This window comes from Caloenas nicobarica, chromosome 4 (assembly GCF_036013445.1).
Source record: "Caloenas nicobarica isolate bCalNic1 chromosome 4, bCalNic1.hap1, whole genome shotgun sequence".
NCBI lineage: Eukaryota > Metazoa > Chordata > Aves > Columbiformes > Columbidae > Caloenas > Caloenas nicobarica.
In genome coordinates this window covers 57879610-57899081 of record NC_088248.1, presented here as the reverse complement: position 1 = coordinate 57899081, position 19472 = coordinate 57879610, and the positions used below count along the sequence as shown (strand labels likewise).

At 34.1% G+C, this 19472-nt stretch overlaps 1 protein-coding gene across 1 annotated transcript in view; it reads left to right on the top strand.

The window, feature by feature from the left end:
* Positions 1-19472, top strand: part of PCDH7 (protocadherin 7) — a 270988-nt gene that overhangs the window by 117360 nt on the left and 134156 nt on the right. The window contains exon 2 of the mRNA XM_065633874.1: positions 13449-13665. Coding sequence (XP_065489946.1) covers positions 13449-13665 — 217 coding nt within the window. The remainder of the gene's footprint in view (positions 1-13448; positions 13666-19472) is intronic.

Here is a 19472-nt window from a genome sequence, read left to right as displayed (position 1 = left end):
ACTAATGCCAGCTGGCTTTATGAAGCGTGTGCTGCCTCATCCAATCAAGATCCAAGACTGTCCGCAGCCATGACAATATTGCTGCCCATTATGTTGTTTTGTTTGGAAAAAGCAAAACATCTTGGTATAACTAGGGAAAGAACAGACAACAAGAGTACGTTGATTTATATCAGCTGAGGATTCGACCTCTGTAATCTTACTCATTCACATGAAGTAAATGAAGAATAGTGAAATTAATCCTGAAAGTTGCAAAGTTCAAAGTGGAAATTGCACACATTCGGCTAAATGGTGGTGTATAAATAGAGATGCAAAACACTTAAGAAGCTCACAAACAGCCTCCCAGTGCCATTTGTTGGCAGTTGGCTCAGGTGACTTTGTATGGTAACACAATTTGAGATGTAGATATAAAGCATGGTTGAGACTTCAGCCAAGATTCCTGTGCCAGAAAGGCTATTTCTGTTACATTCAGAGAGGAAATTGAAAAGTTGTACTTTCCCTGGTGAGTCATAAGAATGACCATTTCCTGTGAGAATCCCAGTACTGGCTAACAGTGCAGTTCATCAGAACCTGAAGGCTAGCCAGGCTCCATGGAAAATGGCCATGCTATTTAGAGAGCATTTCTGATGGAGAACTGTGATATTTTCATCATGTGATTCCTTTGTAAACGACATGATATTTTCATTATGTGATCCTAATTTCTTTCCGAATGACAATATTGTAAAGCTAGGTTTTAGAATGTAAAATTTTGATATTTTATTTTAATTATTTTTTGACTAAATAATATCAAGTTACTCTTTTTCTGAGACATCTAATTATCCCAAACCCTACATTTTGTGTTCTGCATGTCACTGTTCAACAAAAGAATGGAATTACATCGAGTGTCGAAAGCACTTTTTGCTTTTGGTACTTCCCATACTTTGGTATCAGAGAGAAAGAGAGGTGATTAGGCAAAAATGTTACTTGTCTATGTGACACCTCTTAACAGTAGAACAGATGAAGATTTATTTCACCTTGGGACAATTTTTTAATAACATCTTAATATTTTAAACTTTTTTTGAGTTGATAAAAAGTATCAGAGTGACTATCTTGAATTACAGTCACAGCATTAAACACATTCTTGGATATTTGAGAGAGTGCATAATATGAATGAACTTGGCTGTCTGAAAAGAATGCAGACTACTTTTAATCATCTTTCAATCACAGTACACTTCTGAGGGCCTGTGGTTTCTTCCAGGAAATCCATCAGGCTGTTTTCTTCTCATGACCTTGAAAGTTATCCATCTGGTCAAACTCCAGTTTGTGAACTCTGTTCAGAACTTTCTTAAGTCTCAAACAGTGTATTCATGGACAATGTTCATAAAGTTCTTATGATCAAAAGTATCTGTAAACATGTGATGTACAGGGGTGACTACGTAGTGACTACTAAAAATGTAAGGTTTAGTGAACTGTAATTTGAACTCATTCTTCATCAGCCACATGACAAAATGTATCATAAATCCTTCATTTCCTGTCATATTTATGAGAGATGTACAAACAAACCCAGCCATTTATTAAATGTTGAGCATTTTTCTTTTTACTACCTTATTTTCAGAATGCTGTAAATAGACTGAAGGAACATGAGCTCTAGCAAATACACATACCTGATAACCAAAATTCATGCATCTTTCTCACAAACAAAAAATAACAATCTGAAGAAATATCCACGAATATTTGCCACAGTCGAGCTGTGCTGAAAAGACCTTGGAAGGGACTGGAGAAAAATGATCTGAATCATTTGAAAGGGAATCTTTGCACCAATCTGTAGTTCTCATCATTGAAATGCATGCTGCATTCATCAACAGGAGAAAGTATTTTTCCATATTTAACATATTGTTGCACAATGATGGTTATAACACCTGAAGTCTTACACTTCAACTTTGTTAAATTGGTGATGAAATGTTACATGTGTAGCTGTATTTTTAATTGAGGAAGTATTCTTTTTTATGCTAACCTGTTCCAGAATACTTCAACTACCTTGACAATAAAAACCTGTCTATAGTAAGGTTCTGCTTATGAAAATAGATCTATAAAGTTTTAACTATGAACACTTTAATTGAGTTTAACTACTTTTATTACAAGCCTTGCTTTTCTGTTTGTATTCTACAGTATTTTATGCATTAAAATTTGATTTTTCTTCAGATACTTAACTTTTTTAATAATTTTTTAATGTGTATTACAAAAATCTTTTTAGTGACTAGCTTTTCTGGTCAAAATATGAAGTGAACAATAAAAGTGATTTTGATTTGGAATGCAAAAATGAAAATGAAACCTCACATGTGGAAATCAAGTCCTAGGATAGTAAAAGTAGGTATATCCGGGAAGTTAGCAGAGTACCCACTGGTGTTTTTCAGGGAATCATTTCATTGTCCTCTTCAAAAGTAATGATTTTAATATTAATTAGCTGGAGCATGTATCAACAAATACATGCCATGATTATTTTTATTAGAAAACAGAAGTTAAAATTTGTTTTCATAGGATTTGACCTCTAGACTTCTGAAGAAAAAAAAATCAAACCACAAACATGTTTTTCTGTGACATTACACTGTTTTCTCATTCAGTAATGATTGTATAACAAGTTGATGGTTGTAATCAAGTCCGCAGATAAATATTCCAGTACTTCTTCTGAGGCTGTACAGGTAAAGCAACTTTCCTGAGTTAACTACAATCTCAAATAATTACTGACATTTTGAGTCAAGTGTAAAGTAATAGCTTCATGTTTCAACAGCTCTTACACTTAAGCAATTTGCTTCAAATGACATCATTGACAATTACAAAGTAACATTTAACCTAAAGGAACAGCAATGATGTTGTAGATGGCCATAATAGGAAACAGGTACCAATATCTATATATCAGTAGGTTTGTAATTTATGTAACCTGTTTTTCTAAAAAAAATATTTTTGTTTATGTATTTAGGATAGTTTTGCAACAATTAGTTTACTATCAGCTAAATGTCTCCTTTTAATTAGTGTTTTAAAATACCCATCAAATTCTATATCATTTTGTGGACCAGAGCATTTCAAACACTTTCCTATAATGGAAGAAAAACTATATTCTAGTTTTACAGTAATTTTGTAGTTTTAAAGGTTTTTCAGTATGAAATGTGAAAGAAAAAGCAAATTAATAAAAACTCCCACATCTTTGGCATGAGTTTTAATTATACAAGGTGGCTGTATAGATGATTGGTCTTGGAGTATAGTTCTGGACATGGACCTCATCTGTTATTTTGTCTGTAACTACCTTTTTATCAGTTTCTTCTTCAATTACCTCTTTTAAATGTATTTCTTCCAACAATCTATTTGTCACGATGAAAGCGTATGTAACCCTCATTAAAACGAAATAATGGAACAAATTGTGTTTTTATGTTCATTCATGCCTCTTTTTTTCCCATCAAACCTATAATGTCTTTTCAAATATCTAATTTTTGAATAAAATTAACCATTTTCCCTTTCAAGACCTTCTATGTTGAGCCTGTGTCATGTTTATTATTATAACTTGCATAACTACAGTGTTCACCAAGAATAGCAATTGTTTCATCTAACTCGAGTGATCTAAAAGTTATGTAGCTAATATAAATTCCTCAATATTTACTGAATAATATTTCCATTCCAATTAACTATCTTCCTAGATGGGATACATTTCTATAGTTCTGTCCTTCCACTTCTTGTAGAGAAGTGTAGTTGACTATCTTAGATTTTATGCCTGAGATTTAGTTGTCCAATTTATACAAAATGTGTCCACCCTTCAAAAATCACTATGGCTTTAAGAAATTTAAGTTTAGAGAATAATTTGGACAAGCTAGATGAATGAACAGTAAACAAACACTGACAACTATATGATGCATAAGAATAATATAAAATACTGAGTCTATTTCCTAATTTTGGAAGACTTCAGATACAGATTTTGGAAAATATGTCATCGATACAGTTCAGTAACCAATAAAAAAAAAAATCCTTATTCCTAATCACTCACAAATTGCATGAATATCTGTATTTGCCTATCTACCCTATTAGACTTGAAGTGCCTGGTTTATGTATTCATATACATTTAGAATTTCATCCTTTTCTTACAAGAGTTATTGCTGAATTTTCCTAAAATGTGATGCTGTGACTCTCCCTGTTTATGTGGGACTAGAGTCTTCTCTTGTAAACAGCTACTAAAAAGAAAATATACTTAAAGGTATTAATAATTAACCTTCTTAACTATGATGGTGGATAAGGTCAATCAAAAGATGAGACTTAAGACCCAAAGAATTCCACTTAGATGCAGTGTATGTATTCATAATTCAAAACTTTATTGATGGTTATTTTTTCTCTGTTTATCTAATGAGTTCTATACCAAATACTGTGGTCTGTTAGCAATATAGTCAAAATGTTTCATGTAATCTTAGCAGCAGGAATATTTTCTGTTACTTAGAAGAAGACATTACTTCTTGTGCATCAGTTCTTTGTTAAATACTAAAGCTTGATGTTTTGAAAGGTTCATATACGCTTTAGCTATCTGGATCTGTGATTTCAGTGGCATTCTGGCAAAGAGCCTTTTGCAGATATAAGCTTCTGTGCAGGGAAACAAAACATAGAGAAAGCAGTTTTTATAAATGCCTATGTCTACATTAGCAAATAGAATGGTACAAGAGGAATTGATCTGTATGGTGAAATAGTTGGTGCTGAGGCTGATTTTCCTACTACATTCATTTTGTGGAGATTTACTTTGGACTAGCTCTAGTCTGATCCTGTGAACTGAGCTCCTGTTCAAGCTATCTAGCGTGCTTTTGGATCATATCCTTCATTTGAATTTGATCCAAAAAGAATCCAATGTATGTGCTTCAAGATAGTTCTTCCAAGGATATCAAAGTACAATAATTGGGAATGATTAATTTCTGTAGCTCACACCTTATGTGAACTGCAATATTAATATAGATTCACCCAAATTGCTGTATAGAATATGATAATTTATAATTTATATCTATTGTGAACTATTCTGTAGTTCTAAAATATTTTTCTTTATATATATATCTATAATTTATATCTATATGAAATGGAATGGTGTGCTAGAACATAAATGTTGTATGTGCATATATGATTATTGCTTAATTGGATTGTTTCTATTACATCACGTCTTCACCCACTTGGACTACAGACAACTGAAGGATCATTATTCTATAGCTTATGAACCATAGGTGTGGACAGTCTTTCCTATTTCATCCTTTCTCCTTTTGCAGTTTTGTGTAAATGAGTTCAGAAGTAGGCTTATGAATGTATACCTCCCATTTTAGGGCTTTCTAGTGTCTTATAACCAGAGTAAAGGATTGTAATTTTTTTTTCATTTCAACACATTCAATTATTTTAATCATATTCCAGATTCAAAAGAAGCTGCTGGGATTCTCAACCCAAATATCTGGGTGACTTAGCTGGTAGGATGGAAGTGAGGGTTTTGTTTGTTTGTTTGCAGAGAATAATATTTGAGCCAATGAGAAACTTTAATGAAACAATGTAGCAAATAGAAAAAGATAAAAAGTTCTCGTGCTGAGAGACAGGAGCTAACAGACATAACACCCTCTGTGAACTAATATCTCTGAGCTGGTTTTGGGCAGCAAATTCTCTGCTGAAACACAGAAGGAAAAGAAATCCAAACAAACCCCTCCAGGAAAGGCAGACTTTCCAAATATTTCAAGAAAAGAGAAAGACCTGATAACAGAGAAGTTTGAAAGTGACAAACATTAGCCATTGTGAAGGTGCAAGTAGTGAGTAGTAGAAGATATTGAATGACACTTAGCTGAATGAATATGGTTCCAATGCCTTAGTAATAGATCTTGGTCAAACAAAAAAGTATTTAGAGAATTTTAATGAAAATTATTAGGAAGAGTTGGAGTAGAATACTGGAATCTAATGCAATGAGTACAAGAAAAAAATACTAGTTTCACTGAAGTTGTATTTCATCTACACAGAAGATTTAGGACAAGCTTTTTTAAGAAAATTAAAAGAAACATGATAAAATTCTTATTTCATGCTAGAATTGTTCTTGGGAAGACAAAGTGCTGCTTCATCCACTTCTTTCTTGTAGTAGAAAAATAAGAGAGCACTTCAGGGTCATAGATGCTTCATTCTCATAATTCTCAAACAAAGGGATACTGAAGTGATAACAAAAGTATATTTTTATGACCAGGCGGAAGAGTATAATACAATTATTTTTACCATCTCTGCTACAGATTCTCATTTATTCTTGGTTTCTTTATGCTCATCTTTAAATAGCTACCAAGAAGAGCTCTTGTGAAATGCTAAGAATATTGACTTCATTTAAAAACCTTGTAGGTCTTGTTTAATTTTTCTAAATGAACTTGTGGGTTTTATTTTGATATGAGGATTCTATCACAAAAGAGGATTGTATCTTTGAGAAAGGGACGTTCTTCATATTATTGGTGTCTTCTCTGGTGATATTCACAGAAACAATAGGCGTGTCTTTTATTTGTTTACTTGTAACAGAGACAAGAGTTATTAGGAATCTACTTAATGAACACAGGTGAATGAAAAGGAATTTGGACTGCTCAGAAATTGTTGTTGTGATTCAGAAAAGCAGATTTGGATAACAGGGATGAGTGGATATTTGAGAAAAGCACTGAACTTAAAAGCAAAAATGTATGTTTGAATGTTACAGTAGAGATGCCCATAATGAAAAATGCATTATGAAATATTATCCCTGAATATCAAACCTTAACATGTAGCCTTAGGCTTAAGCAAATAGATATTAGTGGATTTGTATTTCATATTCAAACAGAACAAACAAAATATGCTTCTGGTTCATGACCAGGATCTCACTACTGCAACAAAATTAATAAAAATACTACTAAAATAAATGGAAATAATGATGGAGAGTTTTTCTGTTGTGTGTGGAATTCTTACCTGATAGCTGAGACAATCACAGTTCATCACAGGTGATGCCTGCTACAAAGGTGTAATATCAGAATATTTTTTATTTTATTTATCTCCTGTTTAAAATTCCAATTGCTACTACTTTTTGATAAATTTAAAATAAAAAGTTGATTATTCTTACTAGTGTGTTTCTCCTCTGTTCCCCTCCTGTTGTAATACTTGTCTCAGGTGTTTCAGTCTTTTCATTGAAAAATTATGCCTGTTTAATTTAATTTCCTGCCAATTTTTATTAGGCCACAATGATAGCAATTTAGAACATTAGAAATATGTGCTTTGAATAGGGGAAAGAGTTGTGTGGGCTGAAACTATTCATGCAGAATAGCAATTGTTCATTAATATTTTGTTTGTCTTCCAACAAGCTTCCAGCAATTAAGAATGAATAGAAAGAAAAGGATAATGACATGTTTTATCAAAATTCAAGTGCTAAAGAAACACTTTGAATTTATGTGATGAGTTGATGTATCTCTTCTGCCTGTTTTTCAGATCTACCCTATACACATCTCAGAGTTGCTGTCTTAGTCTTATGACATTAATTGACTTTCTGAAGCTAACAGGAGTTATAGTATTATTTAGGTTTGACTCATCACCAGTGCGTTTTACACTTTGGCACAAACTAAAATACAGAAATTCCTTTCTGATGTAAGAAAATACCTTCTTTACTATGAGAGTGGCAGAACAGTGGAACAGGTTGCTCAGAGAGGCTGTGGAGTCTCCATTCCAGAAGATATTAAAAAAAGACTGATAATAGCTCCGGGCAAAGTCTCTAGGTGATGCTACTTAGAGCAGGGGAGTTGAACTGAGTGATCTCCAGAGCTGGCTCTTTGGCCAACTTAAATCTTGGTGAGTAGCCCAAGATATCACGTCACTAAAGTGGGAAGTCATCTGATTTGAGAGCCAGAAAAATGAGAACCTTAGTTGCTGATCTTCCAGGGTTTTGGGTAATGCCTAAGCTAATGTTGAACAAATTAGTAGAAATATTTAAAACGATATAGCTTGCTTTAGCTTGGTATTCAGTTTGGGCTAATTTTTTATGCTCGTCAACATATTAAGTTGCTTCTTGGATTGGCTTTTACAGTTGCTTTAAATGTTTTTATAATCCTAATTCTTTGAGGTGTAAGTGTTGTGACAGCAGGAGGGCTTGATATAATCTTACTGGTATTATCCAAGTGCTAAATAATTAAGAGAAAAAATTGCCAGCTCCTCCTTGTTACACTTTAGTGCATCCACTTTGTATTCATAATCAATTGTGAGGTCATTGGCTGAGAAGATGGTTACCACTCTAGTTCTCAAATGTAAAAAGAATTCACTCTTCCACCCCACCGTTGTAGTCCAAATGCACTAGGATTTGAAACAACAGTATTTACAAAGTTGGCATCACTTGCTATAGAGAAACCATGAAAACATAGAATCATTGAATGGTTTGGGTTGGAAGGGACCTTACAGATTATCTAGTTCCAACCCGTCTGCCATTGGCAGAGACAGCTTCTTCTAGACCAGGTCGCTCAAAGCCCTGTCCAACCTGGCCTTAAACACTTTCAGGGATGGGACATCCACAGCTTCCCTTGGCAGCCTGTTCTAGTGCCTCACCACCCTCATGGTGAAGAATTTCTTCCTTATATCTAATCTAAATGTACCTTCTTTCAGTTTAAAGTCATTACCTCTTGTCCTGTCACTGCATGCCCTTGTAAAAAGTCCCTCTCCAGCTTTCTTGTAGGCTCCTTTAGGTACTGGAAGCCTGCTACAAGGTCTCCTTGCAGCCTGCTCTTCTCCAGGCTGAACACCTTCAGCTCTTTCAGCCTTTCTTCATAGAAGAGGTGCTCCAGCCCTCTGATCATCTTCATGGCCCTCCTCCAGACTTGCTCCAACAGGTCCACATCCTTCTTATGTTGGGGGCCCCAAAGCTGAGCGCAGTACTCCAGGTGGGGGGTCTCACATGAGTGGAGTAGAGGGGGAGAACCATCTCCCTTGGTCTGGTGGCCACAATTCATTTGATGCAGCCCAGGATACGATTTGCTTTCTGGGCTGCAAGGGCACATTACATGCTCATGTTGAGCTTCTCGTCAACCAACACCCCCAAGTTCTTCTCCTTAGGGCTGCTCTCAATTCATTCTCGGCCCAGCCTGTGTTTGTGCTTGAGGTTTCCCCAACCCATGTGCAGGACCTTGCACTTGGCCTTGTTGAACTTCATGAGATTTGCACGGGCCCACCACTCAAGCCTGTCAGGGTCCTTCTGGAAGGCATCCCTTCCTTCCAGCCTGTGAACTGCACCACACAGCTTGGTGTTGTCGGCAAACTTGCCATAACCATAAACTATATCAGGAAATACAATGCAAAACTAGAAATTTCAGGAAATGAAAGGAAAATCTCTAATATAATGGCAAAAATTGTAATGAGTAAGCCTCATGCAGCTATATGGATATATTGCTTTTCACCAAGGATATCCAGAGTATGTACCTAATGCCAAGGTCTGAAATTAGTGTTCTTCATGAATTGAAAGTATAACATGATTTTACTTTCTAGCTTGGATACGGAAGAATACAGAAATGGTCATTTACCTTTGGGGTATAATGCAAAAGTGTATATTTTCTCTGTGCTCTGATCATCTCCATGATCAGATATAATTAGGAATAGTTCCATATGCTGTTATCATAAAATATTATATCAGTTTTCAGAGGGAGAAAATTATCAGACCTATTGCATTATTCCTAAAAGTCCTTACTAAAGACTAGTAGAGGTTTAGGGTTGCTGTTTTGCTGGGAAGGACAAATTGAATAGCTAGTGGGCTTATTTGGGTAAAAGGAACTCTACCATGTTGATTCACAGTGCTGGCAGATGGAGGTGGATTAATGTTGTGCACTGAAAATCAATAAAGCTAACAATAACCCTCTCTTCTCCCCTCCTGTGTATGTGCCTTATTTTGTCAGCACTTGGAAATTTTTCATGTCCTTTTTTTGTGAAATGTTACTGATGTAATTATATCAATGGAAACACAAAACCAAGGATGTAGTCTCTGCTTATTAAAGTGCAGCCTATATTCTTGTTTTTGCATTGCAAGACATGTATGAGATAACCATCACTTTACCAATAACTTTATGGAAATATTTATACCGATATCCATCTTCCTTCCCTCCTGTTGTCTTATTAATAATCAGTTTTCTTTGAAACCTCAGATCTTTTACAGTTTAGGATCTAAACCAAGATTACAGTACATGAAGAAAATTATTGTTTATGGAGAGTTTTTTTGCATTCATAGCAACTGATGCATAAATAGCATTTATTATGTATTGACATTCTAGTGCAAATAACTTTTTCGATAGGGATTAAATCTCATTTAACTTAAATATTCTCATTATTAACAATTAAAGGACTTCTATGAGTTACATAAACAGTAACATGCATACACATATAGTTTGTTTTCAGAGGCATTTTATAGTAAATCCATACTTTTGTGTTTTCAGCAACTTTATCCCTAAGATATCACAGTTTTTTGGGTGTAAAAAATAGGTGCCATAATTAGTCTAGCCTCAATTTTCAAAGCATATAAAAATTAATTCTCTTTTATGACTGATAGTTCTACTATAACTATTGCTATGTTCACCCAGATTATTGTGTCTAAAGTATATGGTGTATTACATATCAGAAAGGATGACATCAAAAAGAAGACAGTAAACCACAGTGTGGATATAATTTTTTTTTGTTCTTAAAATCCATTAAATTAATTAAAAACAGTTTTTCTTAATGATGCAGGTAACAAACATATATGATCAAGGTCTATTTCTTTTTATCAGAAAAACACAAGCAATTTTGTTTTTCCATGAGCTGTGATGCATTCAAAATTTGCAATATATTTGCCTGAGAAGATCTGGTTCTCAGAAGTAGTGCAAAATAGAGGTCAGAAATTTGGTGTTTATACTGGAAGTAGAGATGTAAGAAATGCTGCAGAATAACAATTAACATGCTCATAATTCTTTTAGAAAAGATTTTGTCAGAATTGTACCTCACTCATTGATATTCTGTGGAGTCGGCTGAATTGTCTCTACTGAACTGAATATTGTGTGTTAGTTTTGTGCCAGATAATTCCTACTCAGTACAGCATTTAATGAAAAAAGAAAGATGAACACTTAGATCTGTTTAAAAACTTATCATCAATAACTTAGTAAAGGCACATCGAAGTTATTTTAGTTTAGAGGGTAAAAAATGATATTTGTAGGGATTTTTAGCCTCAGTCATAATCTGTACTAGACTGCTGAAACCTTAACTTCTACTTGCAAGTAGTCTTAAGTGATCTGAGAATAGTCATATTGGAAAGAAACAACAGAGCCTGTTTACAAGGTGTGAAATACTGTCTTTGCCATCTTTCTATATACTTAGAAGACCATCTCTGGAAAACACATGAAGGGAAATCACTGCTTCCATAAGTTAAAAAAAAAGAGACAAAATAAAATTGGTTGCTTACATCTAAAACCATAGCTTAGATAAAGACACTTTACCTTTCTTTACATTTATTTTGTTATTTCTCTGAGGCAGTGAACGCGTGTGCAAATTACCAATAACACAATGCACAAGCTATTGTTGAAATATGAAATAACAGTACAAATGATGCAGATGATTTGCAGGACAGACTACTGCAAACAGGCTTTATCCTTCCTGCATGATTCAGAACCAGCAGGAGAGCTTTAAGAATTTCTGTGCAGTTCAACAAAGGGATTCCTTCTGAATACTCCTGCAAGAGAAAGATCGTACTCAGCATCTGTGGGGAAAAGATATTCAGATTGTATGTTGTAGATATAGGGTCTTAGCACTTCTAATGCTCCTCTATGCTTTCTACTATTTCCACGTTAGCAAAAGGAGCAGCAACTTGAAACCATTTTTAACGTGCTCTTTTAATGTGCATTATTTGTGCTCTCCATTCCATTGTTTTGCTCCTCTGTTCTCCTTGCATTTGATATGAAACAAAGCTCTAAATTAAATTGGTATAAAACCACTTTGCAGCTGAAGAATAGAAGGAAGCTTTAAGAGGTCCAAAAATCACGATGAGAATACTATGACTCTTCCCTTAGAATTTCTTTCATATTTCTAGACACAGCCACATTTATAAAATTTTGATCTACTTGTACCAGGAAGACTTAGTGTTATATTTGTAGTCCCAACTATTTATCATCAGCATTGAATATCTCTATATCTTCAAAACCTTCTATCCTCAAAAAAAAAAAAAGTAAAATTTATAACTGAACCTCCATCCATCCCTTGTAAACCTAATGTGGACTTCTGTTCTTCAGGGATTGTGTAAGTGGTTGTGGTTGCCATTTCCTCCCTTCTGTCCTGCGTAAATGTTTCCACCCTATAGTGACCAGAGGTGCCAATGGGAGTGATGTGTGCTTGTGTCTCATTCTAATATGGGGCTTGAAACACACCTGAATCCAAAGATGGACAGCATTCTCAGACCTCACATTTTAAATATGGGGAAGTCTGCATTGTGTCTTATAAAATGAATCTATTGGTGTGTAGTTTATAGGTGCTTTTTAGAACATCAGATATTTCTCTGTGGTTTTCTAGCCTTGCAAACATTAGGTTATTTCATATATATCATTAAATTATTTGGAATGTATCATTACCGCTTGAGTGTAGTTCTAATTGTTGGAGAATCCCCTAGCTTCTTCCTGAAAATCCCACCTGCCCTCAGTGTCTTCTGAAATGTGAAGGATTGACTCTCCCACTTCCTGGGATGCTCACTGATGCCAGAGTTCAGCATGTAGGCTTCCCCAGCAACAGTAATATCTGTCATTTTGAATGAATACAAATCTCTAACAATCTATGTTTGTACAGTCCCAGTGGAAACATGTGGTGTCAGCTGTGCTCACAGTAGTTTAAAGGCTTTATTAAGTCAGCTGGCAGCACACCCTGTCTCCAGGCACTGAATTTTATGGCAAAGGAGCTAAGAGACTGAACCCTTTTTTTTTCCCCTTCTTTTTTTTTTTTTTTTTTTCCCCTCCTTTGTTATGTCAAGTAGCTTTCAAAACCACAGGAAGTGTTTTTATAAAAAGACTTATGGATGTTATGTTATGTTGTTAATACCCACAATATAGTTTACAGGTGAGCATTTATACCTACCCACACAGTCTTACACATACACACACACAAATACACACACTGCCAAGTACCTTTATGCAGTCTGATATAAACTCCATTTGAATTAATACTATTGAGTAAAAGAGGAACTATACCGAATTTATAAATAATTTTAAGACAGTTTTCTTATACATCCATTTGAAAGGAGGATATGAAAAACTGTGGGAAGGTTCTAGATCTGCAGATAATCTGTCCAGTGGTCTTTTAAGAACTGTACTTGCTGTTTGCTTTAATTTAGACAAAATTGTTTAAATGGTAAATGTTAAAATATAAGTTTGCTTAAGTCATGTTTTGAGAATCAGTTGTTCAAAGATGGAACTTTTCAGTGACATTCAGAATCTTTTCTCTTGCAGCCATTTCGTAGAGTGACGTTTTCTGTTGTGAGTCAGCCTCAGGACCCGCATCAAGGGTCATTGCAGAGTTGCTATGACAGCGGTCTGGAGGAGTCAGAAACACCAAGCAGTAAGAGTTCATCAGGGCCAAGACTGGGTGCCCTTCCACTCCCAGAGGACAACTACGAAAGGACTACGCCGGATGGCAGTGTTGGTGAGGCAGAGCATATGGAAAATGGTAGGGGCAAACACGACATTCACACACATAATCTCACTAGCAAGTGATACTAAGTAGACTTTTGAAAGGTCAGTCCAAAAACTCAAATAAATATATTAAATAGCTAAAATTGTAATTATTTTAAAGTTTAAAGTTTTTTAAAATGCAGATATACAAAATAATGGAACATAATGCTAATAATAAAAACAGTATTTTCTTTACATGATTTAAAATCTATACTGCAGAAGCAGTTAAAACATTGAAAAAAACACCAGTAGAGGTCTGGGGAGATGGTAATTGAATTAAATCCCATACTTTTCATTTCAGGTAAAAGTCTGTAAAGGACACGTATTCTCTTTTCCTTCCATTTTTGATTCAACAACTACTTAGGAATTTTCCCAGAAAGTAACGTGTACAGCATCACCAAAAGAAAGTAGGATTTAAAAAACCCCACTCTAGCAAATTTCCTTTTCCACAAAAACATTATGTAGACTGTTTTCAAAACAACACTGAGTGTCATGTCCATTCGTCATTATTTAGAAAAGAACATTACTTTCCTTTTCTTCACACTTTATTTTGTACAATACTTTTAGAACATCTAATTTAACTTCAAGGTCTATTTATGCAGAAGAGAAAAATGCTGAATCTTTATTTATTCTATAGTAATTCTCCAGCTATTACAAAAAAAAAAAAAGTGAATTTAAATCTCAGCTTTTGTTTTCCTTTCCATCTAAAACTATTTAGAATTTTTTTTAAAAAAATCAGTTTGAAATGAATTTCATAAAACCTGAAGGTTTTCCTGTTCTCCACTTATTGGCCTTCATCTAAAATTTTATGAAGTCAGACTCTGACTTCCTTGCCTTTTCGTTTGCCCACAAACAGTAAAATAAATTATTGTATGTCAAAGTGTACAGATTTTTGATAGCAATTAAATAACGAGTTTGCTAATCCAACTTGAATTGGTGGGTATATACAAGAAGAGTGTTGTTTTTTCTGTTAGAGAATGAAAGAATTAGTTTGACTAAGTGCATGCTTTAGTTTTTCAGACCTTACAGCATGGAATGATTGTTCTTGGGTTTTTGTCTTTGCTGAGATAGGCATGTTGACCCAATAAAATTTTATTATTTTCCATGGTAAGATGTTGCCAAATCTAGTATGTATGACTGAAGAATGGCTACAGCAGTTTACAGAAGCCTATAATATATATACCAAGAGCAAATGACTAATTGACCGAAAAGGAAGATGGTATTATCCATCTGAAAAGAAGGTATCTTAGGTAATGTATATGTATAAGTGTGTGTCGCTATATTCTCCTTGGTTGTTTATATGAATATATGTCTTTACATTTCATTTTTCTGAGTGTGTGGTAGGGGAGAAAGTGATACTAGTATTACTAGAAAGATGTCAGAAAAAGATTTATAGACTTCGCACCTAAATTGGGATGGTTATTTTATTGTTTGTTTTGTAGTGAGATTTTATGGTTGAGATAATGAAACTGAACAATTTTCTCATTCCCCTGGACATATAGCAGTGTAGTAGAGTGCTAAACATTAAATTCTGAGTTCAGAAAGCATGCTAACACGGAGTATGCCTGAACCATATTGGGAAAACTGTAGAGCCACATTTGAAGATGATTTTTAATATATTCATTATCCAGTGAAAATCATCACACTTACTGAAGTGTAATTGAAAATGAAGAGTGCTTGGGCAGTGCCAAAAATTAAAGCAAACCAGTTTATTTAAGTTTTTGTGCGGATGCAAAAACTGGTATTGCATTCTAATAATTGAAGTATTTTAGACATTATTTTGATTTTTTGAAAGATGATAAATTATATTTGGTAGGATGAATCTGTTGGATTCAATTTTAAAAATAGTATTGTATAGCTAGAATAGATAGAAACATAGAGCTGGACAAATATATTCTTCTGTGAATAAGTGAATGAAAACAAAATTATCATGAAGAAAATAATTGCATGGCAGGACTTGCATATAGTAACCAGGAGTTCCTTCTCCTTTAAAAACCCTTGAACTGAGACCTTTGAAAGGTGGGTGACATTGTGATGAAAATTATATTCTACAGACTTTTGGATTTTGCTGTCACATTTTAAAAACAAGATTTCAACAGTGACATGTCATCTGCCTCCAGAAATTTTTGTTAACATTAATCTATAAATAACGACAGAACAGTATGGAATGTACTTTTGTTCCTTCATATAAGCAATATCTGACATTTGAGTGAGAGTTTTCTGTGGTCTGATTCTGAAGTCCACTTGTATTTTAACTATTTCAAGCACAATTGTATTGTTCAAATTCTAATAATGTAATCTGCAATATTAATGGATCATTCTGACAGAAATAGAATTGGAATCGAAATCTGTCAAGTGTTCATTTGTCACATTTAATTGGAATTTAGGTTTTCTGCAGTGTTTAGCTTGGTTAAGTTTTAATCAGAATTTATACTGGATTTTCATGCAGATTTTCCATGGAAACAGAACTTTGGAAGCTATCTTAGTTATTAATTGTTATTATTTCAAATATTTACCTTTTAATTTTACTTGGTGTGAAACAATGCAGTTATAACTAATTGCTTTGGATTTCCTTTCATTTTAAAGTTTGAAATGATAATTTTCAGCACAGTACGCTAAACCCTCTGATATATTTGGTACTTTTTTTTTGCAAACTAAGATGACTAGGGAAAGCAAGTAATTTTTACATCTAAAGCAAATGTAAGAAGGTTGAGTTCACAGTCAAAGTAAATAGGAAATTTAACTTTCTGTTTGCTGTTAAGAGGTCTCCCTCCTTTTTTCTCAGGCAAGGATAAAATGCTGGAAATAAAAAAAAGGGTAAGGGGGATGGTTTTCTTATAATATGCTGTACATTACCTACCAGCCTACATGACTGTCAGATGTAGGTTGAAGTTTTGTTCTGATGATTAGCTGTGGTGTCAGATGCAGGAGAAAAAAAAAAAAAAAAAAAAGGGGTGGGGGGAAGAAAAAAGAAATGTTAGCAGATTGACTGTGAAAATTCAGTATGCAAAGATCTTTTTAATTAGTAAAATCTGCAGAACCAGAAGTAACTTCTGAGTTAATTTATCCCCTGCCCTTGGAGCTTTCCTTACAAGGAAATTCTGCTCATATGTGCAGCTTTCTCTAATTTTGCAGTTAGAATGGTACTGTCTTAATGTAAATTGCACAATAATTTTCTCAAGAACATTTTTATTACGTTTGTATTTGTATATCAAGGGTGAAGACATTACCATGGTAAATGAGTTTCCTGATCTTTTAGTCATAGCCTTCTGTTTTTTATGATGTCTAATGACATATATCTCAGAAGAAAGTTAAAAAAAAAAAAAGTTCCTGCGGCAGATACTTCCAGAATTACCTATCCTCCAAAGAGTTAATAGTCAGCATGTGCTCTAAATTGTAATTTTCTAAATAATAGTAATAGCAATAATAAAGAACCTAATTTATCACAAATCTTTAACCCTCTTCAAGTTACTGGCCTGAAGGATATATTTCAACGGAAAATTCCTCTGAAGACTACATTTTGTTTTTCTTTTATTTAACAGTTTCAGTGACTGTTCCTTTTATCATTACGAGAAAGAACATGGAATTATTCCATGTTACTTTTAAAATATTGTGGATTGTTATGTTTTCTTATAATTTATCTTTCCTCTGAACTATATATTCCTAGTTTTTTCAGTCTTTGATCATCAGGTGCCTGTTATTTTTTTCTTTCCATGAACTTCTGTTTCTACCAATGTAGGTAGGGATAGCTGGAGGTGTACTTTAACCATTTGAGGAATGGACAATACAGCCTTTTCATATTATATCCTATGTTATTAATTGCACATATGATGTCTTAGCAGACCTTTTGTTGTTCTGTTTCATGTCCATTCTCCTAGTTCTGTCAGCTTTCTCTCATTTTTGTTGTAGCCTTCTTAGAAATATCTCATTATGTTCAATTTTTTTCAGATTTCTCTATACTTACTATTTATTTATATGTATAGTGGCCTAATAAGTTTTATTGTTTTAATTTAGCTAGAATACCTATAGTGGTGAAACAGCAGCACTGTACATTTTGGCTCATGTGTTCTTCCCTGGAGATTTGTTTCCATGCAGTCATAGGCAGACTGTTTCCAACATCTGAGATACCTGCATTAAAGCTAGCTCAGGTATTCGTACATGAACCTATATTTGGTCTGCACCCACGTATTTTAGGTTAGGCAATGTTTCAGTATCAAAATGTAAGGGTTGAAGAAGAGCAGTCAAATCTGTGAAAGAAGGAAGATAAGAGAATTGTTTACATCTTCCATTTTAACAGGGGAAAATGGAGGTAAGAGGCAGAGCTTGAAAAGGAGCTCAGGATATTTGTGATTCAGTTACTTGATTTCTACAAATAAATTAGTAGTTAAATTACACTCTGGCTGACACACGAAGAACTAAAAGGCAAGGAAGAAAAATGCATTATTTCAGTTCATATAGTCTGGTAATATGCTGTGCTCCCAATGACAATTTCAGATTTAGACCATGAGTGTCAAAGTTCCACTGTGAGTCTAGGGACAGGGTTCATGGTATGTGAGATGATGATTTGAAAACGTGAAATGAATTTTGACAATTAATACATGTAATTAATTTCATCTATAAGAGCATTATCTCACTTTTTAATTCTAAGATGGAATATTAATCTGTTCTCTGGACCAAAGTGTTAATAAAATGAAAAAAGAGTCCATTAGTTTACAGAATCCATTTCCCTTTGCAGTGCAAATAACACAGGTTAATGTTCTCGAAGACTTAAATGTCCTTGTTGTAAACATTGCAAACCAGTCATTCATTGACTTATTCCACAGAATTACTGTACTTTTGCAGTTCCCATTATTTTCAGATGTTCTGTTCTCTTGAATTCAGGTCCTAAAATTGCATGTGAATAATTTTGTTTTTAAAACTGTGTCCTGAAAATGTTAACGTAAGTAGTCCATCTGAGAGGTTTAGTCAGTAAAGGTTTTCAATGTCATGATTACATGCTTATAGTTCCTTTTTTCGTTTGTTTCTCCTTACAATGCTGCTGCATCCACTTTTTCTTAAATGTTCCCCTGCATGCATGAACCGAAAATACCAGAAAGTGCTGCACAAATTACTATATAATGCGTATATATAAGAATTCTTATACTTGCTGCCGATAAATCCTAACCTACAATTAGGCACACAATGAACTCAGAATTCTCTAAACCTAGCAACATATATGGATAAGGTTCTGGAGCACATACATATTCACTGATGGATTATGTTTTGATCCGGGTTTATTTTAATAATGGAGCATTCTGATAAGATATGTAAAAAGGCATATTATAAGAGGAAAATAAAACCAGTTTCTGAGACAAAAGACACACTGTGCAGGGATCCCTGTGATACTAGTGTAGTCTTATGTGAGACAACTGAACCTGGCTGGGAAGAACATTGACTGTTTTCCTCCTTGGATTTTTTCCTTTTTAGTATTTTTCCACGTGCCTTTAGATGACCTTACCCCATATGTTTGTGAGTTCTTTCAGCAGAGGAATATGTGGTTTGCTAACTTCTATACACAGTAATGCTTTAAGTTACAAAACTAGATGGTATTTTTTCTTTAAGAGTTATTTGCTTTTTGAAGTGTTATTTATGTATCCTTACAATAGAAATGAGGGAATTGTACTTTGATTGTGTTACAAATTCCTAATGCTGATACATATTTTTACTTTATTAGGCTAATAACATACTGCAGAAGGATGAACAATGCACTAAGGCTTGTTCTATCTTATCTACTATTCAGCGTTCACATTGTACTTCAAATGC